Source organism: Tyto alba, unplaced genomic scaffold (assembly GCF_018691265.1).
Source record: "Tyto alba isolate M040663 unplaced genomic scaffold, T.alba_DEE_v4.0 Super-Scaffold_29, whole genome shotgun sequence".
Taxonomy (NCBI): Eukaryota; Metazoa; Chordata; class Aves; order Strigiformes; family Tytonidae; genus Tyto; species Tyto alba.
Window position 1 is genome coordinate 8,619,858 of NW_024881303.1, and position 9,563 is coordinate 8,629,420.

The following is a 9,563-nucleotide window of genomic DNA, read 5'->3' on the forward strand; positions in this document are numbered from 1 at the left end:
GCAGAGCTGTGAGGGGTTCCACACCGAGGCTTTGCAAAGGAGATTTTCTCTCTCTCTCCCTGCTTTGCAAATACAGTTCTCCCAGGGAAGTCAAGTTCCCCTTACACATGTAGAGTAAAATTTCCTTCCCTTGCTTTTAGGTAGTAAAAATCATGCCAGATTAAATGTGCAGTGGCAAATTACACTTTTAAGAGGCCCACATTGCAGTCTGTGAGGATTTTTGTCTGGTGCTGCTGGTCAGTGTCCAGGTAAAGGGAACAACCAATGTGCTACAAAAAAAAACAGCAGCTGTTTTCATGGGAGAGATAATATGTGAGAAATGACAGCCTCTGTGACAAACACTCCCTGCAATTTTATGCACCGAAGACAGAAGGGCTGTTTAACTGCTTTGGACAAGTGAGATGGTGAAATTTAAATCTGTGGCTTTAACGAGCGTTAAAATGCCCTCAAGGAGCTGTAGGTGACCTGGGAAGGGGCTTCTCATGCTCTGAAATGTGTGGGCCATGTAGCCTGCCTGCAAATTCATACAGGACATACCATCCCATTTGCAGCATAAAGGATGTGAAAGCCAAAAGACCTGGTTGCAAGTAACAAAATTGGTGGGAATTTAACAGAATGAAGATCTAGCAGTGTAATAACTTCTGGAAAAAAACCTCCAGATTTGCAATTACCAGCATCAGGAATGAAGCTGGCTCCTTGAAAGTCGCTGTTGTGTGCCCACTTGTGGAAACCCAGTAGAGCTGGATGAAGAGGGATGTGCACCAGTCAAATGAGTTGGTGGGTTCTGGCATTAGCAGTACTTTTGTCACCCACAGCAAATCCATGGCATCTCCATTAGCTTTTGCTCTTCTCCTTAAAAGACCATCTAGAAGTGTTAGCTTGGTTTCAGTCAATACATCCTTCCCACTCTTCCTCTTCCGCCCCCCAGCCTGGCTGCTACTGCATCATTCAAAACCCTCTTTCACACCCTGCAGTGTTTTCTTCTGAACACTTGCTGAGGTTCCTACTGTCTCACCGTATCCGGGTACAGCGCATATTTCCTGTTGGATGCAAAAGAAGGAAGTTTGCCACTTTCTAACCCTACTTCTAATCCTGAGACTATAGCACAGCCAGACTCCATGAGAGAAATCCAGTGAAGGAAATGACTTCCCAACAGCATCAAGGAGGTGTTTCACAGGTGTTCACAGCTCTGGCAAAGAGTTTGTAGGAGCTTTTATATATTCTACATAAGAAATCTCTATGTATAAATAAAGAAGGACATGTTGCTTAAAATTGCTTTCGTACTGAAATTTTGATGTTTATTAAGGACACAAAATAATTTGCAGGTTTCCCGTAATAGTTGTGATGCCAGTTAAAACAATAACAAGATCAGAGGGATTGTGAGATGCAATTTGAAACAAAACACAAGGACTTTTTAAAAGGCAGTTAAACTCTCCATCAGCATAAAACTATTCCTGCTGCTGTTTGACACAGCAGTCTATTCAGAATTACAGAAGGTAGAGTGATAAAATCACCTCCTTCCTACTCAACTACAGTGCAGCTTTTACGAGTTCCATAGACAAAAAAAAAAAATACAGCAGCTAGTAAATTACAGGTTAAATTAAATCTGTCTCAATGAGGACAGGACACTTGGGGAAGTTTCAAGCATGCATCCCTGGAAATGAAGAAGACTGCATCCATAAGACAAGACACTTAACCGGGGGGAAGGCAGGTGCAGATATTACTTTCAGCAGCAATTGTCTCTTAATGGCTATCTGAGAAGCTGTCTTATTTTTTTTTTGTAAGCTCCTGTGAGCCTCTCCCACTTGGCAAATCTTCCTACTTTCACATAATTTTCCATTTTGTCCAGGAGAGAAATGAAGGATGAACATGGATTTGTCCTGCAGGTGGGAACCAGAAGACAAAGGCACTTATGTGGCTGTGATCACCGGGGGGCTGTTGCAGCAGCTCCCAGGTGTCCCCTAGTTTATAAATAATGGGTCTGAGGAGGTGTGAACCATCCTTGGGCATGTCTGCTCTCTTTCCTCTCCTGGGTTTCTCTCACCCACACTGACCACGTTACTGGCCACTCCACAGCTTTCCCGTGAGCGTGTCTGGCTGCCCTCAGCACTGTGTGCATCCTCAGAGGAGCAGGTCTCCACGGAGCCGAGCAGCGCAGAGAAGCGTGGGAACACTCTTTGTAGCCCCCATCTTTCCCACCACCTCATCCAGGGGCTCACTGAAACCAAACCATCATCATCGTGTTTTGGCTTGGTCTCTCTAACTCTGGAAATTGTCAGGAGAGACTCCTTGGGCTCTGCAGAGTCTCGCTGATTCTACGTGAAGCCAGTTCCCCTCCTATCCCTGGACAAAAGTAGATGGGAAGATATGCACTTTTGGCTCTACAGATTTAATGTGTTTCTCTCTTTTTTTCCAAGGAATTGTCTCTTGCAAGGCAAGATTTTTTTCAACAAAATAGCTCCAATTAAGCAAATTACTGAAATATGCAGTTAATTAAGAGTCCACTGATATTAAGCAAAGCACTTAATCATGACCTTAAGTACTTTGCTGAGTCAGGGCTGAGTATACATTCACCCTAATTTCAAGGTAGCAATTTGAATACCCATTTCCATTTCATTGGCCTTAAGGCCTTTTCATTGACTGTTATTTCTGATAGACCTCAGGATAAGGAGAACTAATGGTGGGGTCATAATGGTGGAAATGTTGGTAATTGCTTTTACATTACTGGGAAGAAGCTAAAACCGGACATGTATAGAGAGGCATTTAGAGAGGTGGTAATGCCTTTGTGGCCTGTTTTCAGCCCCTGGTGACTGTTCAGTCCATATGCACTTTGTGCATGAGGAAAGGTCACACAGTGTGAAAAGCCTGTAAGGAAGGGAAACTGCATCTTTTTTTTTTTTTTTTTTTGTGTACTACATTTCTACAGGAATAATGCACTGAACAGTATGAGGAGAGGGGATTAAACCTCATCTGTCCAGAAAAGCCAATGACTAAGAGCAGTACAAAGTGAGATCAAATTCTGGACTGACTTACACCCTCTGTAATGCTGGTGGTACCAGGGGTATGAAGCCAGGGAAGAATTTGGTCCCTCCTCACCTGACCTGGGGAAGGAGAGCTCAGGCAGTCTCGCATTCGGTGGTGGCAGTGGAGCAGATGTCGCAGTCGCAGCGGATGGCCACCGGGTAGGTGTAGAAGGGATCCACGTCAGGGGCACACCTGGGCAGCTTCACCGTCATCATCTTGGTCTCGTTGTAGGTGCAAACACGGTGGTAAGACTCGATGTAAGGGGGTTCCAGCACTGGTTTCTGTGAGGGAGAAATGCTGGCCTCAGGCAAGAAGCAAGACAAATCTGGAGTCCCAGTTTCCTCGAGGGGATTAGTGTAAACAGGGTAGACACTGGATCAGGTGGAAGGGGCCGTGGAAATAATTTTTAAGTTACATCCTTCAACACCTGCCTCTTGGAGGCCTGCCATGGAGAAGAGTGGGTGTACGTGTGTGTTTCTGTTCGTTTAAAGCATAAAGCTCCAATTAAAGCTGCTTGAGGAAGACAAAAGCCTATCCAAAAAGCTGGTTTTCAGCAGAATGCTAGTGTTTCAACCAAATGCGCATTTGCCAAAAATAGCTGCTTTCTTCCAAAAGGACAGGTTTTCCATCAAAGAAAACACGTTCTGCTGGAAACCTTCCCATGTGCACAAGTTGCCTAAGAGCAGAGGTACATCCAGGTGCCAAATGTCTGTTTTTTTCTCAGCCAGACCAGTCTTCCCAGTCAGGCTACACATCCCACAAAGCCCAGTGGATATACACCATGAGGGATGTACTCGGCACAGCAGACAGCATAGAAGTCTGCAGGTCCTCATGAGAAAAACAGCTTGGCTAGAGATCTCAGCTATCATGAGATGATGGGAGCCTGAAGGTCCTGAAACCCACACTCCCACATGGTATGACAGTGGCATTGTCTTCACTGAAAAGTGAGTTTTTCCTCAACAGAGGCACCCATTTTCCAAACACTCCAAGAAGGGGCAGCACAAACAGGAATGAGAGCCCACTGTCATCCTCTCCCTTGTGCTGATGGGAAACAGCAAAGGTAACACAGCCAGGACACATTTTAATTTCTTTCCCTCTGTGCTGTGTAAAGAGCCTGCCCTGAGAACTGAGAACGATGGCATGGAAAAGAACAGATGCAACGTTTCAGCAAGAAGATATCCAGACATCCTCCCTCTTACCAACCCCCTCATCTAAGTACACCACGGTGCTTTCTAGAAGCTGTTGAGCCTACAACCAGCTGCATTCAGCTTAACTACAGCCCAGTGGTATTGCAGTATGATAAGAGAGTTGGCAAGGTCTGTGCTGTCAGAGGAGCTCATGGGTGGGGGAAACCAGACAACAAGAGGTCCCTCAAAGGAACGTTATCCCACTGGGGAAATCTGGCTAGTGGTAGCTTTTTCCCCTCATCCAATCAAGCAGTGAACGAGAGCAGTCAGAGCTGGCACACAGACCGTGGCTCATCCTCTGATGACTTACACAGAGCCCTTGTCTTCATGTGGACAAAACCCCTCTGAAGACACTCGAGGATTCTCTGAATAAATTAAATGGGTCTGGCCCCTTGAGCCTTCCAGTGACAGAAAGGCAATGACAGTCAGAAACACATTCTCTGAAGTGTGTGTAGATGCACTTATGCTTTTTCTTTCTCCCCTTGTACAGCCCCAAAACATAGCTACTTCATATTTATACAGGGCTGTGACTTAAAACAGGACCAGATTAGAAACAGACATTATCTTTGGGATTTGCTTTTTGGAACTAAATATATTACCTATCAGTTGGGAGCTCCATCTTAATCTCAAAGGAATTTTTTCCAGTAAAGTAATAAAGGCCTCCTCTTCTTAAGTGTTCAAGCTGTAAGAGGCTTTCAAACTGCGTAATAAAAGTATAACATAAGTGCTTCATTAATATCACCAGAGGATGTGCATCCCCCTTTGAGGCAGCGGAGGGAAGGAGGGAGCAACTGACAGCAAATGCTGCTGATAGTGGTAGAGAGGGGATCGTGGAACAGGACTGTTGAATAGGTAGCAGCAAGCTCTGTAATGCTCGGTGGGTTTCTTCCGAGGGCTTTCCTTGGGGGGGGGGAAGCACCACCCAGGGATGTCAGTGCCAGCCAGGCACCCCCAGCCCCAGGCACCCCCAGCCCCAGGCACCCCCAGCCCCAGGCACAGCCTCACCTCCCAGGTCTCGCAGCGTCCCCAGCACGCGTCCGTGGTCACCCGCAGCCCCCTGCAGCCGGGTTTCCTGGCCAGGAAGGTGAACTCTCGCACGGCGCAGCCGGTGAAGGTCCGCAGGTCGATGGCGGAGGCCTCGAGCCTGCCGCCGCAGCCGGCCAGCACCAGGAGAAGCAGGATCACGCAGCGGAGCTTCATGCTGAGGCAGAAGGGAGACAAGTGGAGGGTTGGGAGAGCCAGCGCAGTCCAGAAGGCAAGAAGTACCAGTGCACAGGCTCAGCTCAACCTGGAACAGCCTTTCCTGCCTTCAGACACACTGGTCCCCATCCTCATTCAGTCTGAGAGATGAGCAGATATATGAATGTGGGGTCACCCACTCCCAGGAGTGGAAAGTCTTAGTGAAAAGGTCTATATAACGGCCAGCAACGGCACGCAGACTTTCAGTGGAGAGCAGCGGGGTTTGTCTGGAAGAGATAAAGCCACCAGCCAGTGCCTCAGACCCATTGAAATCTCCATATTGCAAGTTTATTTTGCAGCATATGCCCTCCCACCATTCCATTTGGGTTGCCCAGAGCTTGCACCAGGCCAGTAGCCATGTAGGCCTTTGGTGGTTCTCTCAGTGCACACACATGTTGTTGGCTGAAGTCCCTGACAGAGTCAGTGTGGAAGGGCTCTGTCTGTCTGTCTGTCTGTCACGCACACCTATGGGAGGTGGCAGGCTCCCTGCTTTGCTGCATGGAGGGGAAAGCAGCACAGATGCAGCTCCATGCATTCCACAGGGCTAGGTCTGCATGTAACACCAGCATTTTGACCTGGACACTTAATTCTGTATTTATCTCACTTACCTTTTAGCCTAAATTAGGAGCCAAGCACCCCTGAATTTGTGCTGTAATCTCAGCACCTCCCAGAAATGTTACTGAAGTTGCTGTTGCTAATACCCTGAGTCCTGGGCTTGTGCTGGTCTACTCCCAGGGCTGCAGCCAGAGGGGCTGGTTGTCCCTCTTGCACACACTGCCCTACCAGCCAGCTCAGACCCATCCAAGGCTGCTAAACCAGTGAACGGAGCTGGTTAGACGAGGGAGGACATGGCCAAGGTGACCAGAGAAGGCTTGAACCCCTCACAACTTCTGAGCAGCCCAGGATCAGCCAAGTCCCTCTGATACCTGCTGCATTTGTGTCTCGGTGAAGAAAGCAAACAGCCTCTCTGGAAAACTTTCTCTGTCAAAAAAAAGAGGGCTGGAAAGTACCTCTAAGCCACAAGATCCATTTTATACTTCACATACTTGCATTGCATTAAAAAATGCTCACCTAGAAACCCCAGAATTGACATTTAATTTTGAGAAAGTCAGCTACTGCATGGGGCACAGAGACTTGTGTGTGTTGGCCTGCGTCTCAGCTGGATAGACTTCAGTTAAATGATCTTGGCCTGCCTTTTGCCTGACTGATGCTTGAGTCTCTAGGCTCCTGTTAAACCAAATGCTTTAAATTTGCTAAATCAGAGGTTCAGATCAGCACATAAAGTCTGCTTCACATATATCACCATGCATACAGTCTTACATGTGGTTAAATGACTGTATGTTTATATATAAGCTACAACAGAGTAAAAAATGCTAAAATTCCTTGTTTTTAAAAGAAGACATATGAGAGTAAAAGAGACAAACTTCAGAACAAATCAAACATTTATTCTTTGCCACTTTAGCAAAACCTGCTGCTTTATTCACGAGCCAGAGACATCACATGGAGCAAACACAGAAGCAGACTCACCTAACTTGTTGGAGTCAGATCTCCTTTTGCAGTTTTAAATTGCAGATGGTGTTTCAGGACGTCAGAGTGAGCAGCAGGAGACCTGCACAGCAATCTTTGTCAGCTTTGTGCTCAGTAGATCTCCCTAACAGCTGCTACTGGGTTGCTAAATTGCTCAAATTTATAGAAAGGGTCTTGTCAATCAAAGCAAGACAGAGGCAGATCCTTACTTGAAGTACCCCAGGCATCAAAGTCATTGACTGAAAAGCAAGCCTCTCCTTTCCAACAGTGATTAGCTTAAAGGGTATTGTTTCATAATGTCAGCCCTGAAACAAAAGGAATATATTTGTGAGTGAAATAATGGGCCTGAACTGGGGCAAAATGGATCTTCCTTTCTGTAGTGGAATTGCAACACCTTTGCAAGGAGATTGGAGTCTGGCTCTGAAATCATCATTACCCCCCTAATTAACAAGCCCTAAGTAAACACCCTGAAGGGAGACTTTCCAAATATTTGTGCGAATAAACCCCTGAATTTGTCAACTGCTTAAGACCTTTTTTTTCATTCGATTGCTCTGTACAAGCAAGGGCAAGGTATGGGGGGAGGAGGTGTGAGTTTGCAAGAAAAGCAAATGTTCTCTTGATGAGTCAGGCAGCTGCCACACAGGTAAGCACCACTGTGCAAAGGAAGTATGGAAACTGTGTCCATTGCCTTCACCACACAAACACAATTTTCAGCTTTTCATAGGACAAAGAGAAGCCAAGGAACCTCAGTAGCATGAAAAACTTGCTGGTCAGTGAGTTCATAAAAGATGAGCAGGTGAGAGAAGCTCACGCAGCGAGCTCGGGAAAGTCACCTCCCTTCCCTGCCACCGGCTGACAGCTGGACAGGGACGTCCTGGCACCGACTGCTCCAATACACAGGAACATCCAGAAAAGGCAGAGCAAGTGTCCGTGACTGCAGATCCCTCAGGGTGACACTGTTAAAGGCGGCCACAACAATACAACCCAGCCCTGGGAATAGGAAACCTTGATGTAAATAAACCCCAACCTACAATGTTTTAGAAAAAAACAAAAACAAAAAACAACAACAAAAAAACCCCCAACCAAACAAAAAAAAAACAAACAGCATCTGTTGATGTCCAAAAAATTCAACTCATCAAATATTAAACAGTAATCACTGTGAGTTTGTTAATGTACCTTAGAAGTATCACTTGTATACTTCGGGTGGGTTGTATTCAGGCCTTCAGTAGTACAATCTATGGAAACCAGCAAACAGACATTAAGGAAATGTGATATTGAGGCATTCAAGACCAAATGAAGTATATTACATAGTTGCTCTCCCTTCTTCATGGTGAATAAGCCATGTCTTTGGGTCCTTGTTTTGTTTCTTAGGTCAGTAGTCAGTTTCTTTGGTGCAGCAGCGGGACTTGTATTCCTGCTAACACCTCCTGGAAACCCACAGAGCACTTGCTGTACTTTCCTTTCCAGCTTGGAGCCACCACTGCTTGGCTTTTTTTCTTGCTACTGTATAACCCGGCTATTTTCCTGATCAATAAATTACACTGGTCACATGCACACAAGGTGGCATGAAAAAGGCTGGTTATCCACCCTCAAGATTTGCCTCATCTCTAAATTAGGAAACAGTGATTGGAAGAAGTCAAGCAAGCCTTGCACTGACACTTCAGGGCACTTTGCAGAGCCAAGAGCCACTGTACCCTCTTTAGAGATGACACAGGGCAGCAGAGATTTACCTAAGCTTATAGGAAGTTGTGGTAGCTGCACCAACACAACGGAATCAGACCATCATTCTAACTTTTCTCCTTCTTCCGCCTTTTCCCTCCCCAAAGTTACACCTCCTAAGCACGTACTTCTGAAGCAGCCGCACAGGATGTCCCTGTCAGGCAAAGGCTCTGCCCTGGAGCCTGCAGCGGGAGGGATAGGAGGCCTTGCACACCGAGACAGGGGGGCACCTCAGTGCGGGTCACTCTCCAGCCATCAGTCTCCAGGCGTGACACGAGTCCTTCCTTCCAACCTCAGCCTCCAGCCCGTTGCAAACACCTCCTGAAACACAGAAAAGCAGCAGGCATTAAGTGCTGCTGCCATATTGCCATCACAACGTAGGAAACGACAGCTTCAGAAAATCAATTCACTTAACAGAAAACAAACAAAAAAAAAACTCAAAAAAAATATTTTTTTTTAAAGAGGAAGGCAAGAACAAAGAGGAAAGTAACATGATTTTTACTAAAAATTTGAAAACTGTCCTGAAGTTGGGAGGGAGGAGATGTTTAAGATCTTTCCCAGTATTCTCTCTTATTACTATTCACAGTCTTGTTAGCAGCAAAGGACTCCAGCTTCAAGTGAAGACCTACTGGGTGGGAAGTTGGAGGAGGAATATTAAATGGAGGTACTGTAATTGTCTCCATAGATGTGATCACTAGACACGTCCTGGACACCTTTTTCTCCCATTTGAAACCAACAGGGAAAAACAGGAGATTCAAAGCCAAATCAGATCACAGGGAGGCCAAGAGGAACAAAGTCTTGTCACAGATCTAATAATATCATCAACTTTCCACAAAAAAAACCTAAAACTTTTTTGTTGTAGCTTCT

The 9,563-nt window shown here is 46.0% G+C and overlaps 1 protein-coding gene across 1 annotated transcript; it reads right to left on the bottom strand.

The window, feature by feature from the left end:
- Positions 1-3,116: 3,116 nt before the first annotated feature.
- On the bottom strand, positions 3,117-5,411 carry GPHB5 (glycoprotein hormone subunit beta 5). Its single transcript, XM_032996340.2, has 2 exons — positions 5,217-5,411; positions 3,117-3,305 (listed from the first exon to the last, which is right to left on the bottom strand). The coding sequence occupies exons 1-2, from the start codon at positions 5,409-5,411 to the stop codon at positions 3,117-3,119; spliced, it is 384 nt and encodes a 127-aa protein (XP_032852231.2).
- Positions 5,412-9,563: the final 4,152 nt, after the last annotated feature.

What these genes read in the sequence shown, in the direction of transcription:
- GPHB5 (XM_032996340.2), bottom strand. Translation starts at nt 5,411, where the DNA reads ATGAAGCTCCGCTGCGTGATCCTGCTTCTCCTGGTGCTGGCCGGCTGC. An exon ending in GACGCTGCGAGACCTGGGAG is followed by an intron (nt 3,306 to 5,216) that starts GTGAGGCTGTGC and finishes TCTCCCTCACAG; the next exon opens with AAACCAGTGCTGGAACCCCC.